The sequence below is a fragment of the Balearica regulorum genome, chromosome 18, assembly GCF_011004875.1.
Source record: "Balearica regulorum gibbericeps isolate bBalReg1 chromosome 18, bBalReg1.pri, whole genome shotgun sequence".
In the NCBI taxonomy this organism is placed as follows: Eukaryota; Metazoa; Chordata; class Aves; order Gruiformes; family Gruidae; genus Balearica; species Balearica regulorum.
This window is the reverse complement of record NC_046201.1, coordinates 6,526,228-6,544,410: the sequence shown is the minus strand read 5'-3', so window position 1 is coordinate 6,544,410 and position 18,183 is coordinate 6,526,228. Positions and strand designations below refer to the sequence as shown.

At 37.8% G+C, this 18,183-nt stretch overlaps 1 protein-coding gene across 8 annotated transcripts in view; it reads right to left on the bottom strand.

The window, feature by feature from the left end:
• CA10 (carbonic anhydrase 10) overlaps positions 1–18,183 on the bottom strand; it is a 203,577-nt gene that overhangs the window by 119,241 nt on the left and 66,153 nt on the right. For 6 of the 8 annotated variants that reach the window (XM_075770470.1, XM_075770462.1, XM_075770465.1 and 3 more), the window contains one exon: positions 3,432–3,574. The exons of the other annotated variants lie outside the window; for them this stretch is intronic. In XM_075770470.1, the coding sequence (XP_075626585.1) occupies positions 3,432–3,574 (143 nt within the window). The remainder of the gene's footprint in view (positions 1–3,431; positions 3,575–18,183) is intronic. 8 annotated transcript variants of the gene reach the window in all.

Genomic DNA, 18,183 nt, shown 5'->3' with positions numbered 1-18,183 from the left:
ACAAGTGGTAAGGAATGAAGGAGGCCAAGAGGAAGTATGAAGTCAGTGATCACATCACCCAGGTATCTGTTATTTGAATTTCTCTAGACTGATCTTGGATTCTGTTCCTGTGGGTGAACCTTTTCTGTTCCTTCTTAATTTAATTTCTAAAGTGAAGCATACAAAGTAGAAATGTTTTCAAAACTGGAACTCAAATAAAACTGATTTCTACTTTAATAGCAAAAAATTTTGTTAAAAATTTGAAGTTACTTTTCAAAGACTATCTGTACTGAATACTTCCTTCCATCTAGCTCTCTGTTAAAGCTTCCTTTGCACAAGAGGTGTATAATTTTGACTGTGTGCAGCTAGCTGTCTCTCTTGTTCGCTGTGCATGTAAGCTAGCTTATTATAATTTTGATTTGAAACCAAATCAAATCCTTTTTTTAATTATTCATAATTTTTCATAGGATCAGTTCCACAAAATCCTTTCATGTACAGCATAATCACAGTTAAGACTTGTCTCAGAGATTCCCTGGCTGCTATATCAATTGGTTCATTGCCCTGAAAACTGAAGTGCTTCAGCCCATATGAAACACACCTCTATTTTTAACATATAAAAAACATTACCAGAAAAGTGAACACAAATATACTACCTGCCAAACCAAATCCTCACTGAAGCCTTAACTATGAGCAAAGAATTTTTTCAAGGCATTAAAATAGCAGTCTCCTCAAAGGAGAATTTTGATTCAACCATTTTAGAAACCTCTCTCAAAGAGACTAACCACAACTAGAACAAATCTTGTTCTTGTAACATGATAGAAGGCCAGTACTGTTTGACAGCAGCGGGATAATATTTGTGAGTGTGGTAAGAACACCTCACTGCTGAAATGGCACTTCCCAGGTTATGAGTGCCTCCGATATTTTCGATGCCTCCAATATTTTACTAATAATCAGACATTTGCTTCACCATCAACTAGTACAAAACCCAGTTGAATTCTTAAAATTGCTGAAGGCATTAAATACCCTGAAACTCCTGGCTTCAACTCACTGACAACGTCCATATAATTCTGTTCTTGACTTTCATATTATGTCATAGTGTAATTTATAAATAATCTGAAATATGTCAGCCTTTACATAAATAGCAGAGTCAATAAAACTATTTTTTGTATCAAAAAGAAACACCTGAATGCATTTCTTTTTAGAAAGCAAAATATACATATTACCCTGAAACTTGGGGCATAGTTGGAAGCATTACTGTCCTTCAGTCAGTAACAATACCACCATTTTATCATTTCTGTGATGAAGCTTACATCAATACTAATGTATGTGCACATGCACCACCAGGACCTCTTGTGTACAGAGCACATTCCTAACATCTCATGCTGTATCCAGCAGAAATCTCATTTGTCAAGACAAGAGGAAAAGATAAATCATTTTGGAATAACCTTTTGTTAGAGTTTCTGCTTGTTCTGATATTGTAAGTCACAATGCCTTTTCATCTGCTTTGTTCTGTATTATGGCTTTCATAAAAGAGAGCTGCCTGCATGGAATAAGCAACAAAATCTTTAAAATACCCTTTTAAGCACCCCTGACGAGGGAAGCAACACAAAAACATGAACTAATGGCTACTTCCAAAAGCGCTAACAAGTTCAAGATATTTTATTCATAAAATAAATTTAGAATTGGAAAGCATCAACCCTTCAGTTGGATAAACAGAATTGATACTTATTTAAGGATTACCCTTAAACTTCCACACTGTGAATACGTTCTTTAGTGAAAGCAAAATCATTAAGCATAATCATTAGATCAGTTTGTTTTTTGAAATGCTTTCAAATGACTACTTCTCTTTGAATGGTAATTTAGGAACCGAGTAGATTCCAGAAATTTTGCTTTGGTGCTGCACTCTAAATTTGTCTTACTCCTAATTTTTAAGTATAATTATTTTAGTAAACCTAAGTGCAAAGAATGAGTTAGCACCTAACCTTGGCAATGCAGAAAATACTTCTAAGAACCACGAATGTAAAATGTGCCTAACTATGCTATTGATATGAGCATGAGATTATTAAAAGTGAAACATACCTGGGATCTAAATCTGCTTTCATTGTTTAGATTTGTTAACTTTACGCATTTTTTTGACTGTATTCACTGATAAATAACAGTTTCAATTATGCTTCTGAGCACTGGGTCAGCCAGCCCAAATGCACATGCTCAAGTGTTTTTCAAATTCATAGTCATAAATAATTTCTTGTCAATTATTTTGATTTATATGGATGCACTAGCACAATGCTTCAGTATCCGAGTTGCAAAAACTTGTAGAACTGAAGGTTTTTACTACAATAAAAACCTTGTCCAAATTTCAGCTCCTAATATAACTCAGATATAGTATAAAAAAGGGAGGATATGATCATTGATTAGCATCTATCATCAGTATTTCTATATGTACATATACACAACAATCTCCACCCTATTGCAGAGAATCATTTTGTGAAGTTGTTTCCTGCCTCCACCTTTAATCTGTGTTGACTAGCCTAGAAGTCGAGGTTCCTGAGCCACAGGCAGACACATTAGCTAACCCAGAATGATTCCGTTTTCATACCTCAGTTTATTAAGATATACTTTCCAAATCCTGGTAAACAAGAAAAGGTTTCTATATACATAATTTAAAAAATACTATTGGTAGGAAATAGTGGTTAATAAACTAGCCAGCTGTGGCAGTCACTTTTCAACAAGAAATTATCGTGCTGATTTTAGATGAGTAAAACAGTCTTTGCTAACCTATCGTTTCCATCTGATGCAATATCCTTGGAGATTTACTTATGATCTATTAAAATAAATGTTGTCATTCTGCTTCCTAACTAAGATACGTGAGATGTCCAATAAAAAAAAAATCTTACAATGAGTGCCAATATGCTCTAGATAACACAGAAACTAGATCGCTTTTTGAACACATCTGTCTGCCTGTCCCACGCTGAGATATGTATCTCATAGTTCCTTTTATTTCATAACATAAAGAAGCTCATTCATCCCTTCCTAGCCCTTAATATGATGGCACTGCAATGTTATCCTGATTTAGATGAATAAAAAAAGGTCCTGGCCATCTTAAACAACACTTTTAGAACAGCACCTTTAAAATGCCACTCGGGATGAACACCAAATTTAATTACAAACATGGAGTTTCCAAGCGAGATGCTATTCTTCCAAACAGCACAGTTTCAAATAACAGTTAATATGAAAATAGAAATATATGCTAGAAGACACCTAAAAATGTATGGTTGCTATCTCTCCAGCAGCGATGAACTTGTGTGATTTGCAAAGCACTATGTTGTTGTTATTCTGCCTGAGAGCTGACTGAGATAAAAATGTAAATGCTTTAGAAATATAAAATATAGCAAATGTTTGTAAACAGTCTACTAACTTCTTGTTTTCAGACCAGAACATGATAGAACACATACCTTTCTTCCCCCTGTATTTATGCGAAGTGGAGTTAAGAAGGGATCAAAAATCATATGGCTGGTTTCAATATTGACAGGTGACTGCCTTTTCCCAACAGAGCAAAGATTCCAAGCTGAGTTCACCAAACCCCAAAAGGAGGGAACTGTAAAATACAAAACAGTGCAAGTTTAAGAAAAGTCTGGAAAGACTAGAGAAATACATGCAAGGCAGATAGCCAGATAATTCAACTTGTCAGTGTCTGCACACACACTGAAACTCAAACCAAGCAAATTCATCTAGCCCTTCAAATTTAAAACTTCATACACAAAGGCAAAAACATACTGTTTCATATATTTTTATATCAAGAAAGAAGGTTGTTTTTTTCTTCCTCTTTTGAAGGTACCCAGATATAATCTCAGATTCAATTCTAAATAGCTCCGTTGCAGTTAGTATTATAGAATATTTACTGAGCAACAGCAATGATGTGAGTCATTAGTCCTTATGCTAATTTTGTACACATGCAATGTGTCCGTGGACTGCAACTGTTCCATTCTACCCAACGTTTTAAAAGTCTTCATATTTAGTAGAATTCTTTAAATTCTATTTCTCTATAAGAGAAACTCACACATTGTGATTCCAGAGAACAGCCCTGCTCTCTAGACCGGTTATACTAATTTCTGTTCCATTCACCCACACCTTTCTTTAGTCAAAGTTTTGATCTAAAAAAAAAATCTGGTTGGAAAAGCCATACTCTGGTGGTGAAGGAGGACAGTTCCTTCCCTGTATGTGCAATGGCTTGGAACATGAAGAAACCCTTGATTTTTGACAAGCCGAGTTACTTTCAAAGATTCTGTGCCCCTAATTGGAAAACAGAAGAAAAATGTGATGTAACTATATACTGCTTCTCATCAGGAAACTGCAGGCTGAAGGTTCATGTTGCCATCTAATCTGCAATTTATAGACATCATCAACCTGAAAAAATTTCTGACTAAATGAGTAAAGCACAACTAACAAGATACCCAAAGGACACATTTAAATTTGTGTCTGCACAGTTTGTCCCTGTCTAAAGTACATAAGGCAACTTTGACTGTAGCAGAATTAGTCTGTAGTTTTGTGTAGCAGATGAAAATTTCACAGGTGCAAATGTTGATGACTTTTTTGGCTTTATTTTTTCCTTTTAAATTTTGTTAAAAGTTTTCATAACCTTTGAGCCTTAAAGCACTCTTCTAATCTACAAATTGTGTGTGACAAAGTCTACAAACAGAGGTTGGGGGAAGGAGCATGTGGCTGAGTCCCCGGGGCAGGAGCACAGGTGTTTTGCCCAGAGGGTGGAGCTGAAAAACAACCCACCAGCTGCTTATAAAAAGCTTTTTGGTTGCTGTACCTAGTTGCATGCAGGATTTTGTGGGGTGAATGCTTGCCTCTGCTTGCAGTTTTTGGCTACTCTGGTGGGAGCTAGATAAAGTGTTGGTTGGATTTGAACCTCACATTTGTAGTAGACTTAACCCATTGGGAAGTAACTCCTTGGAGGGGAGACTGGTGGAAAATATCTTCTGAGTAGCGTATCCTTGGGAAAATGGCTGCTCTTGGTGAGTGCTTTCCTATCGTGTTCTAGAACAACTCAGTTCTTTTTGCCCTCAAAGTTTGAGTGTACTTAGGTGTAAAATTTTGGTTGGGTTAATATATAGCTTCAAGTAACTTTTTCTACAAAAGTAGAAACTATATGTTTAAGATTCTTCTTAGGCTATTGCTTGCACAACAAAGCTTCAGCACAAGTACCTATGCAGAAGTGATGGAAAGTGTTTTGTAGCTGTTGAGTATCTGCCTATTCCAGTAGCTCATATGCTATCATCCACAGATGTTACTTTTATTACAAACTACATGAAAACTCCATTTTCAGCTGAAGCTTTTTCTTTCTTTGTGCTAGCCTGTTGTGTGCCCACAGATGCTGCCCATGCAGCTGAGCTCTAACAGCCCTGAGGGGATCCAGCCATAACTGGCATGTTATGGCTAGCAAAGCTTAAAGTTTCTTAGCATTTGAAGTGAACACGTGCTAGCAATACCTTAAATTCACTGGTGAAATATCTTAACACCTGATGTGGACAAATTGGCTCAGACGCAAAGCCCAAAATGAGTACTTACTCTTGATATGTCCTGCATGAAATCTCTAAGGAGGTGTGATAGTGTGATGCTCTATTGCTCTGAGAAAGCAAAGACCAAGAAATAGCACCCAAAATGGCTACAATTGTGGATGCCCACATTAAATTATGTCAGTAATATTTTATTTGAATGATAAACCTTGTGCGCAACTACTCCCTAGAAGATCAGATAGAAAACTGTTAGAATAAGAAGCTTTGTGTGAACAGGAAAATGAATGGGTAGTGTAGTCTTAACATTTTTTTTGGCTCCTCTCTTTACCCTACCAGTCAATTCCCACTTCCACTGCAGACTTACAAGACTATAGAAATTCCAGAGTACGCTAAATGATAGTGCTAATGCTTTGAAAATGAATGAAATAATTGTAGTGCAATTAAAAATAAAACAGAGCACACTTAATTATTTGTGCTTTTTCTTAAGAGAAGTACCATAGGCTCTCACTTCAGTTTTTGTCAGAGAGAAAATCCGTCTTTATAGAGCAGTGTAAAATAAAAGTTCAGGTTAATTGAGACAGCCAGGTTTCCTTTGATAAATCCCCTTGTGTTGCTGTTTTAAAAAATAAATTAATGATGAAACTGTAGTGCTGTAGGTTCAAGAGGGAAAATATTAAAAGGGAAATCTGTTGCTTGAATGGTTTCTAGTATTACAAAAAAAAATATCTTCTGGGCAGAAATACTCTTGGTATTGGTAAAAACAATTATTTAGCAAGCTTTTTAACAATAAATAAATGAGACATGGTAAGTGCAATAAAAATAGCAAGCCAAACAGGGCAGTCCATTATCTTCAAGTTCATATTACTTAAAGAATTTATGATATAACTGGGATTGTCCCAGAAAAGCTGCACTGGAAAATAGCTGCTATGAAAGGATGTTTTATAATGTTATTTCTGTTTTTGACAGGGAAACCTTGCATTCCGTGCAATGCCTGTCACACCAGCCTGTCACTGGAAAGTCAAGAAGGTGGAGATCCAATATTGTGGTGTTGCACTGCAAAGGTTAGACTTGTCACCTGGACATGTAAGTCTCTGTTGCAATCTTGGGTTTTTTCTAAATGCCTAGGAAGCTTGTGCTTAAGAATTGCTCCAGAACATGCCTGTTGCTTGCTCTGTTATGTACAGTTAGACAAAAAGCACAGCAATGGTAAACTTATCCCAGTGATCAGAAGAACTTTGCTTATGCTTCAACTGAAGGTTAATTAAGGATGACTGACCTAAGACTGCACACCTAAGTTAACTAGTGGATGGGGATATTATGCAATATTAATGTCTGATTACATTTAATTCAAGTAATTAATGCTGCTGCTTAAATGCTCAAAGTAATAGAAAAGTCTTCAGAACCGTAATGGAAAAATCCAAGGAGGCAAAATGTAGGAAACCAAGGCTTAAATTAAACACGAGTACTGAATTAACTGTTTAGTCCAAATAAATTAGCATATTAATCTAGGAAAACATATAAAAAATCTTAATTATTTAATTATTCCAGCTTAGCTAACAGACAAGGTTCTACTAGGGGGTTAAGTCATCAATGAAACAATATCTCCTTCCCCACAATTATGTTGTATTTCCATAAAAATAATCATGTGTGAGTGGAAATACGCTGCGTCTTTGTGTGTGGACCTCTGAATCATTTTAGACAGCAGCCTGGCTCCTGTGCTGTACAGGAGCTAGTCTTACAAGCTAGTTTGCATGAGCCCACATACTAGCTTACAACATCATTTAACAAGGTTTTCTAGCTGCTGGTTATTCTACCAAAAGTTTCTGTATACTGATCATGTCATCTCTGCCTTCATCTATAAATCTCCCTAAATTTGTACTGCTTGAGAGCTGATTTGTTGCAAATGTGTTACACAGACATAAGGCGATAAGTTTGTCTAATGTCATGCCTTCAATCTTCTCATAACAGAAAGAAAATTGGATAAATTCAAAGTTTATTCCTCTGTACATTTGCACATTATGGACAACAGAGTTTGTACGTGTGTTACATGGGGAGAAGGTGAGGGGGATTACTTATATTTTACATCTATGCAAAAATCTGACATGTTTATTCAGTCTGTATCTTATTGCAGCTGCTCTTTTTTCAATTTACTGGGAACAATTTATATTGAGATATATGAAGATACTCTAGTATCAGCATGACACAATAGAATGAGGGATTCTGATGGCTTTTACCCAACCTATGCATAACAACAGTGAAATAATAGCAGAAATAATAGCAGCTAGAACAATAAAGCAAGGATTGAATGCTATTCTCCTAGTGATGAGTACCAAGGATTTGCCTAAATAAATATGAGCCTCCCCTCTCCAGAGAAAAGCAATGAGTGAACATAAAGATGCCCTTCTGTAGGTACAGCAACCTTGCAGATAAGCGTAATGGTACTGTCTCCAGTGTGTGGTGATGGACATGTAACAGTCTGCATCCACGTTGTGAGAGGGGGCAGTACTCTTCCCACCATGGGATCAGAGGTGTATGCTGTCTATGACATCTTAATTACTTGATCTTACAAAAAAATGATGCTGGACTCAAAGGTCTAGGTCATGAAGGGGTTGTGGACAGTTAAGCAGTGTCTCTAATCACTTGTCTGGCTGTCAAGAGCTTACTTGTAACCAAGTTTTTACTCTGTGCCATGATGAGTCACTGGCAGGAGCTATTCTTAGTTGTTCAAAGTTTTCAAAGAAGCCTAAGTTTCCGCCTCTCCCTGCTCCACCCTCCAGTTCATACATGTGTGCTACCTTCCTGCATTCTCTTAACTCACAGCTTATTTCTGTTAAGCTAACTTTTGTTAAACGTGCTTAACCTTGGCTACACATGACCTGTTACTGCTCTGGGAACAAAAGCAAAGAGCAGGCAGGTTTCATGCTCAGTAGGCAAGTGATTTCTATCACTGCAAAGTTTTTTGTAATATCCAGGCAATAGCTCCATATTTCTCAGTACAGCTTCCAAGTTCAGAGGAAAACACAGCAGACTTTCTACTGTTCCTTGTGTTGCTTCATGTAAGTAAATAAGATAGTATAGCAGCAAATCAAATAGAGAATAAGATATCTGGGAGAAAATCACGTTTAAAAAAGCTGCTGTTCTCAGAACTAAATACAGGTGGAGACTGTTCTGCTGCCAACCTCCTGTCTACCTTGTGCACCTTGCTGATCTGATGATTGTGCTTCCTGCACTGTGCGCTTGGAATAAGTAGAACACTGACATAACGTTAGCTGTGCAAACCTTTCACTGAGGAAACAACCTCTGATTTAGGTCTGAGCAATGCAGGGACTCTGATTTAGGAAGTAACTACAGAAGCAACGCTTTGTATAATAGATGTTGTACTACATTGAATTCAGCATCTTTATATGAATGAAAACCCTCATGCAGTTGACTTTTGTGTAACCCAGTGAAGAACTAGATGAAAATGAAGAAGCTTCTTTAAAAAGAACATCTGAATGGTAAAATGGACACTAGAATTGCCAGGATATAAACTAAGTTCTAAGGTGTTATTTGTTTTTACTAAGCCTTTGTTTAAACAGGGCCAGCAAGCTTCAACAGAAAAATAAAGGAGGTGGCTAGAAGTAAGAAAGCATCCTTCAAAAAATGGTGTCCAAATAATAAAAATGGAAAAGATGATAAACTCCTCGAACAAGTTAAATATAAAACTAAAACAAGAGAAGTCAAAAGATACTGGAGAACAATTTGCTAAATGCATAAAAGCCCCTAGTAACTTCTTTCAAGTGTACAAGAGGCAAGGATCCTAAGTCTGTAGGGCCAGCTGATGATCAAGTTGTAAAAGAAGCACATGAAAGATAATGTAGTAGCAAAGCTGTATCTGTTTTTTTCCTTATTGCTTACGAAGGTGCCTTGGGAGGTTCCCACACAGGAGCTTCTTTATGGCAAATGAATCCAAGAAACTATCTCAGTCAAGCATCAAAAAAATTACTTTTAGTATAAATTGGTAAAATGAATTAATTTGTTAGCATTGGTCAGAACTCTGGGATGAATACCACAGTGATCTGAATTGCCAAAATCCTCACTTAAATTCTATATTAGTATCTGAGAAAAAGTAGCAAATCTGAACCAATTTTTATGGTGCTTGTTTTTATAGGTGCTTATATTTCACTGGTATCTGCTTCTGGCCACTGTCAATAATAGGAGATGGGAGTCTAGTCAAGAGTAAAATGACTTGTGTTGCATTGCGCTAAGATCATAACTTCCTTTTTGAAGTTTGCTAAACTTACAAAAGCATAGATTTTCTGAATTTAAGTTACTCTAGAGTTCACAAGTTTAAATAAAAGGAGTCAACTTATTCATGCAGCAGATCCTTGTTTATATTTAAGCTTTAACATCAGCCCTGGCAATAGCATAAACCACAATCAGATTGTGTTTGTGCAGCAATTATTCTTGCCCTGTGTAATTACTGGTCTCTCAGATAAAATCTCAAGCTACTTTATTGAAGCTGGGAATTGAAACCACAGAGAATCAGCTAGGTACATCAATAAAGCAGTCCATTAATTATTTCCACCTACTCAACTTGAAGAAAATTACCATACTAATGCCTTGGGATAACCACATGACCTGCTCTGCTTCTACATAAAAGCCAAACGTAAAGTCATAAAGGCTTTGAGAGATAAATCAGGGACACCAAAGAAATGACAGAGTATAGAATGGCATTCATGTAAGTAATTGGTCACAGAAATCTCCAGACTGCAGTATCACAATGTTTTCAAATTCTAGAACTGAAAGTATTCTGATTTCTTTTTAAGAAGTAAAAAGTTGATAGCTGAAATACATCCTTGAAAGTAAGATAGCATTACCATTATTCAAAAGATGGTAAAAAAAATTAAAATTTTTCATCAATAAATCTTGAAACACATTAAAGAAATGAAAATTGTGCAGAACTCTAACAGCATCATATTACATACTGATAATTTCATACTGGCATGTTCAAATGTCATCTTCCCTCTGGATGAAGGATTCTCAATGACAAGAAAAGTTCAAAACTGCACTGGCAGAAAGAACAGAAAGCTAGAAGGGGGAAATGAGGAGTTAAGATTCTGGAAAGATACTTTCTTTTAACAGAAGTGTTAATTTTCTGTTATGACTTTAACAAAGACATCCTGCAATACCCTCTTCAATTTCCCTTTTAAATTATAGCTGCTTATTTCTGCCTAATTAAACATTTTCTTCAATTAAGAGTATTACTTGGAAAAAAATATTTAGCAATCACAATTAGTGACCTCTAACCTTGCAAAGCTTTTGCTTATTTTTGTCTACACATTTGGGGTACCAGTGTAGAAAACACTACCTCTTCTTTCATTATACCTATTAAACTGACTAATTCACTTTTATAAATTATGTTAATCTTAGCGTAAAGAGCAGTTATGCAACAGCATCTAATTGGATTTTTCTTTGCCACACTGTGTTGAATTAACACATAAACTATACAATCAAATACAACTTCAATGTTTCCCAACAACATAGGTCAGCTGATTAAAAGGTACTTACAGATGCTTTTCATATTATCTCTTCTTTTTGCATGATTAACATGGCAGGAGTGGGAAGCGGTGTATCTATAGGCAGACATATATCCAGGTCCAAAGCTAAGGAACTTCAGTAACAATCTTCTAGGGCCATTGTTACTACTGTTCTAAAAATTTAATGTATTTCTCTCTCTCATTCCAATCCAAAGGATATACAGTCTTGGGGGAAAACTGTCTTTCCGTATAATGTTAGTGAAGTTCCCACTGCTGAAAGGTTTAGCGTAACTATGTCAAGAAATGGAAGTGAAAACAGGTTAAAGGACAGTTTGGTTTAAAGGTTAAAAAGAAACCATGATGTTTAGTGGAGTTGGCACAGATTGCTCATTAGAATGTTAGTCTTGAGTAAAGGAAATCCTCCTTAGTAAAAGAGCTAAAAATGAGGCAACACCCTCTCCCCCTCTGTTTGACACAAGACACTGTGCATACACGTGGACTGGATCAGTGCCTGCGTCTGCCGTTCACTCGTATAATGGGCTCCCTTATTATGTCTGCCAGGGCCTGGGATGCTTGCTTGAGTAACTAGCTGCATCAATTACTTTCCACTCAGCTGGCAGTTTCTAATCAACTCTGGTCAGTCTCTCACTCATCAATCATGGCCAGGGTTCAACAGATTCCCCTTGAAGCAGGCAGAGAATAAGCTGGCAATCGCAACTAAATTTGCCTGACACTCATTGTAATTTGGGGGGTGGAAAAGAAGGAGAGTTTGGCCTGGATTTAAATGTAGACCGAAAGGGAAAAAGATGAAATGCAAAAAAGCTGTGATGGTTGTTCTGCCCTTTAAACAGAGCTTTGCACGGAAATGCAGGAAACTCAGGTTTTGAGCCTATCGTATGATCTCTAGAAGTAACCTTTCCTCTTCATGTTTCTTCATCTTTTGTTTTTCTGCCTGTGCTGTGGTTCATGCTGTAAAACTGGGGGCTTTGGCTGTTACTAAGAAAATGTAAATGAGTGTTCTGAGGCAGGGTAAAGTGAGATTTAAGTTTTTAAAGAAGATCCAGAAGAAAAGGGAAGAAGGCTTCACATAGATGAAATTGGAACACAGGAGAAAGTTGTTCAGAGAAAAGTAATTTTGAACTTATTGTTTTAAGGAAAGGGAAAAGACTGCTTATCCAGCAGATAACTTGAGCTCTGTTCTGTAGATTCAGCTTTATTTTAATGTCTTTGGGATACTATCGATTGTTGTGCTGAAAAATATAAATGAAAGAAAGAACATAAAAAATTACAAAAGACAGCATATTTATTCTATCAAAAGTGCTCTTTCTGGATATCCCAGTGCTTCACACTGACTGCTACTAAAAGAAACATAACTCTTGGATGGTAAGTCAAATTTAACTATTTATTGTCAAAGTCAGTATGTCTGCATCTGTTAGCACTTCCTTTGTTAGGATGAACATAATGAGCATCACACTCTGAAACTGCAGGGCATTAAGGGATTCAGTTTGGAGAAGGCAGGCACTGAGGTGTAAGGGTTATGTGTAAGGAGCATCCAGTGAGGGTTAATCAGTCCCATTCTCCAAAATACTTGTATGTGTGACAGTGAGAATTACTTGTAGCTATGTACTATGGTTTTCCACAAGACTCTTACAGCTAATGACAGCAAGTAATGCAGAAATGTCCTGGCTCTGCTGACTTGCAAAGACAAGTGAGGAGCAAGCACAGAGTTCACCACTGAGCGCTGCAGTTCATATCTGGAATGACAGTTCAAGACAGAAACACTGATGTTCTATGCTCTGGTATTTTCTAGAGTAATCAGATTTCTCTGACCCCATTCCACAGGGCTCTTGCCCTGCCTAGGGATGCTGTTTCCACAGTGAGATTACCAAAACTCTGTAACTTTGGTTGTTCTTGGAAAGGCCACAAGTCCTTAGGACAGCTGACTAGATGCACTTACAGGCTGGAAAAAAAGTTGTCTGGGTTATACTGATCTCTTAGAAGTCCAGCATGGTGCTGCCAAGGCACAACTCTAAACAGAGGCATTCCTACAAAATGTTCTGGAATGGAAAGAAACTTTGGCCTCTCCTCAGCTGTTACATCAAACTATTCAGCTAATTCCTGTCCAGTGATTGATCTTTCACTGAGTGATCTACTGCTTTTCCTAACTGCAGTTACACTCTGAAGAGTTGATATTTCTCAGGGCAGAATCTAGTCACTGCTTCCTTGAAGATGTGTTATACATCTAGCATGTGGCACACAGTCTCTTGCAGATAGGCTGCTGCTGTGCACAGAAGCCAGCTTAATCGTTACCTAGGAAAACCTCCATGTTTTGGGATAATCTAGTGCTCTTGTACCGAGTGATTCAGCTGAAATACTGTTGGGATGTTTCTGCTGCCCTGTGCGTACAGCAGGCAGAAGCAGAAAAGGCTTAGAGGTCCCTCTGACTCAGGATGAACCTGGTTGCAGGGGAGTCCCAATAACTAACGATCTTCTAGAGGAGTCTCACTTGCTGTCTTCTCCCTTCCTCCTGAATAACAGTGTTTGTATCTTGCTGGTCTCTACAATGTTTGACAAACTCTTTACACAGGAATTACTGTCTGAGATGTGAGATGAGTGCAAGGGTATTCTTCTGGTTGATGCCACATGATCTGATTCTGTATTCTGTGTGTACACCACGGGACAAACACACTGCATAGGAAAAGTAACTGTTTCCTACCCAACAAATCCCTGCATCATCTGTCAGGTGAATGTAAGGCTGGTCATTATTGGCCTAATTTTCAGAAATGTTGAAATGCATTCTCTGAATTTTCTGAAATCAGAAGAAAATACAGGAAGATGGGAAAGGATTCACCTTTTTCTTTAAAAACTGAGCTACTTATATAATATGAAAATTCTATCAGTGTGGTATCTAGTCCAGAAAAATTCTGTACAAACAACATAAATACTGAGTAACTTCTTAAAGAGGAAATAAACTGCACTGGTACAAGTAAATCCCCTACAAACTGCAGAAGAAATTAAACTATTCATCTTCACCAAATGACTAAAACGTAACAAATACCTGGAGAGACATTGCATGTTAGACATATCCTCCCTCTTCAAACCTGCTTCTGCTTGTCAGAGCTACTCAAGTGGGTTTGTCCCCAGTCCTGTTGGCTTTTGTAGCAAATGCAAGGCAGATACCACTTAAGCTTTTGCATACCTATTATTCAAACAAGTTTTCTGTTTTTAATATCCTTTATGAACTTGACATTATTAGGAACTCCTCTACCACTGGATTAGTTGCCATGTGTGTTGCTCAAATATACTGCAATTTTTAATGACAAGGTCATATTCCAAACCTTTTGGTCTGCTAATGTATTCAGTTTCGAATTCTGCTGTGAATCGGAGCTTCCAAACAACCTTGCTGATCTTGCTGAGGCTGCTTTTGGACAGAGATACAGCAAATGAAACTGCTGAGCTCTGTCAGTGAGGAAGCATTTTGCAAATATATTGGTTTTCACAAGGCTGTGAAGGTTCTTAAATACTCACCTAAATGTGTATTTAATGATACCAGTAAGTGTTTTCTCATTTACTCTGAATTTTCTGTATTTGCAGTCAAATCCAGAGGAATGTTCTGCAGCACTCCCATCAGAAGGCTAACTGGGGAGGTTCCCAAGCTGGTTTTGTCTGCAAAGAGCCCCCCCAACCCCCCAAAATACAGAAGGGGGGGGGGGGGGGCAAGCAAATAAATAGGCATTGCTTGGGAGTGGAGAAAGGAGGAGGGGACAGTGCTGTGCTGGATGTGAGGGGAACAGATCTGGGCAGGAATCTGAAAGCAGTGCTGGGGAGGAGCAGTGCATAGCGAGGCAGGCTGCACACTGACCCACTGCAGTTCTACATGCTTTGTAAAAAATGAAGAGAGCCTACAAGTTTCAGCATCTACAGATTCAGCCTGGAGCAGCTGAAATTTATGTTGAACTTAGCACAGAATACAGATTTTGATCTCTACTCACAATCTTTTTGCTGTCTAAATTTTAAATCAACTCTCTGCTTAATAGGTAAATATATACTTATGTATCTTAGTTACATTGGAGATACTAGATCTTTGGTGCTAAGAAATCAAAGTATGTAAAACGAGGACATGCATGACCTTTTTAATGCTTGAATTTGTTTAGGAAAAGGCTGCCTTAGGTGCTACAATGTATAATTAAATCAGAAGTGGTATTGCCAAGGTATTGTCAGAATTATACCATCTAAAATTAGCCACCAGAGGGCAGGTCATGTTGTTCTTAAAGGGTTTGTGTTTTGTGCCAAGGATTTGAAATGGGCAGGACCTGATTAGTCCTTCCCTTGAGTTCAGTGTCTTCAATCTCCAGGCTCCTCAATGGATGGGGGAGAACAGGCCAGGGATTACAGAAAGGAGGAGCCCGAGAAGGACAAGTGTGGAAGCTGTGCAATGATGCAGAGCTGTGCATCACGGCAGACTCCCAGATGCTGGCAAGACTGAGTGTCAGGTCAGAGAGTAGACTCACAGGACAGGCTGTTTGGAGGATTACTTGAAAACAGCTCAAGGAGACTGTTAGTGGATGCTGAAGTGCCAGAACAGTATGGATACTCTAAAGGTGAGGGCTGAAGAAACTCTCTCCTCTGTTGTAGGGCAACACGATCGTACTCTTGTCTGACCCTGATATACCGCTGCTGCCGTTTCTAGTCTGATTGTGCCTGATCTCACCGTTAACACATACATGCACAGACAGAGAGTGATTCTCCTAAATTGCTTTGGAAGCTTCCAACTGCAGGCAAACATACAACTCAATCTAGCAACTGATTCACAAGATCAAATTTTCTCTGAATGCATCAGCAATAATTGATGCAGGTATTGGGCAAGGACTGGATGCTCCCTCTTGATGTAAGACAGGGTTTGGAAATGTGCTGCTATGCTGTCACCAGTGCATGAAAATGGAAGTTCACTGCCTTGATGCAGAAAGCCAACAGGAGTAACAGAGTTGTGAATGTCAGTATGTGCTCAAGGTTAGATCAAATAGCCACTGCAAGGAGAACCCTCTATTATTTCCAGCTAGCAACTCCACCAACTATGACTGAAAAGCTGTTTAGCACAGCAGTAATCTTTCTGGAACCCTTCCTTAGCTAACTGTTTTCTTAAGCTGTGGGTATGTATGTGTGCCTCATACTAGTGTCAGTCAGAGCAGTACAAAAAATGCTGTTCTTCTGACCAGTGCTGGCAGGTGGCATAAGTTTGTAAGGCAATAACCATGTGATTCTTTCTGTGGCTTGTAATGACTTATTTCAGCTTGTGAAAAATGACAGTAGTAAGCACACTGTTTATGTGAGAAATATAGCAGCACATGAGCATCATCCAATCTGCAGGGTAACTGCTCCACCTTGAAGAGCATCACAGCAGCACCCAGTATGTTTTAGCAAAGCAGTGGAGACACTAGTCAGAGGCACAATGCACAGAATGCAGAATTGTAAAATCTCTCGCAGGCACAAAGACCGTAATCTGCTTCCCAGTGTGTCACGGGGAGAACAGAGGGCCCATAGCTCTAGAATGCTCCTGACAGCCTATTTCTCTTTGCCAGAGAATGTAACAGCTCAGAAAGAATGAGCATCAATTGCTTCCAAGGGAGATGTGTAAAAGATAATGTATGTTGCCTTTTTGGCAGCAAAGATTCACCGGAAGATAGTGCCTTGGAGGCTTTATTACCTGTGACCTTCACACAGAACCAAATACATCTTATTTTCTGAATAATTTGAGCCTGTGGATACAGCATTTGATGGCCTTCCTAGCAGTAGAAGAATAAAATCACACCTTCCTTGAGAAAAAGAGGTTTAGGAAAAAAGTGTTAAATGGTTACATCCAGATGCAGTAGAAAATTTATGGCCATGCACATGAAAAAGGCCGCAAAGATGACTAATGATTAAAGTATCTTCTTATGGATCCAATCTCCTAAATCAACTCTAAATTTTGTTATGAATATGATTATCAAATAAACCAGGTAATAAAAAAAATCGCCTAGAGGCAAAATCTGTAGCCTCATAATCACTGAAAATATAAGTTTAAGTTGACCTGTCACAGGCTTGCTAATATTTTTAGAAGTTGAAATATGAATAGAGTAGTCCTGGAAATAGGACTAACTGAACAAGTTAATTGTAATTCCTTAGGCTTTGGAGCTACCAGTTCTTAACCTTTTCTATCTAATGTCTTTGAAGAAAAAAATTCTTATGACTTAAGTTCTCACTTGAGTTTTCAGTTTTAATTTGAATTAGTTGAATAAATATACTGAAGTAAATGTTCTCTCTGACCCAACAGAAAAACTGCACCTGTCTAAAGGTCATTTAGAACTACCACAAACTGGTTCCATATATTGGCCAGTATCTTCCTTCAGTACACTAGTCTGGCTTTAATACTAGTAAAAAATAAAGCACTTTTTTTTAAACACAAATTATATTAGCTGATGTGAATACATTTAGTGTTAGTTGAGTTGACATGACTTCAGTTTGTGCTCTTTGTGAAAAAGTGAACAGAAACTGTTAGTTGTGAACATAATGCCTATTTTTCTGTAACAGCCTTATGTGGTTTAGGTATATGGCAACGTGCTTTAGTACTGCTTTTGCACTTCTAGCAGAAATAAGATCCAGAAGGCTTAGTAAGTACTGATTAGCTATCTTTAGTGTTCTTGCTCCTGTTTAAACTTCCTCTAACACACAGCTACCATAGCTAGGTCAGTAATCATAAATCCTATTAAAATTGCCATGTACAAATACCCATTTGCTACATGTGAAGCTTACTCTTAACGAGGTTTTCCAGTATGAACTGATCAAATACAGAAAAGTAAACACCAGGCTTACAATCAAAATTGTATTTCTTTCTGGTTTACTTAACTGAGTTTCTGCACTGTCCCAGGCAGACAGGAAATGGAATGAGTTTTTGAGACTTGACAAATATAACTTTTCTTTTAAGAAAAGCTTTCTATCTTGATCTCTCGCAATAATACATACAATAACTTTTCTGTCCAAGCTTTAAGAAAGGTATTTCAAGAATCAAAACGGTTCAGTTCCTACCCTGCTTTTCAAACAGCTGTAGAAATTTTGCTGAACTGTAGTGGTACGCATTGAAATAAAAATCTCTCCTGGTTTGCACTCATCTTAGCAGAAAAGCAACA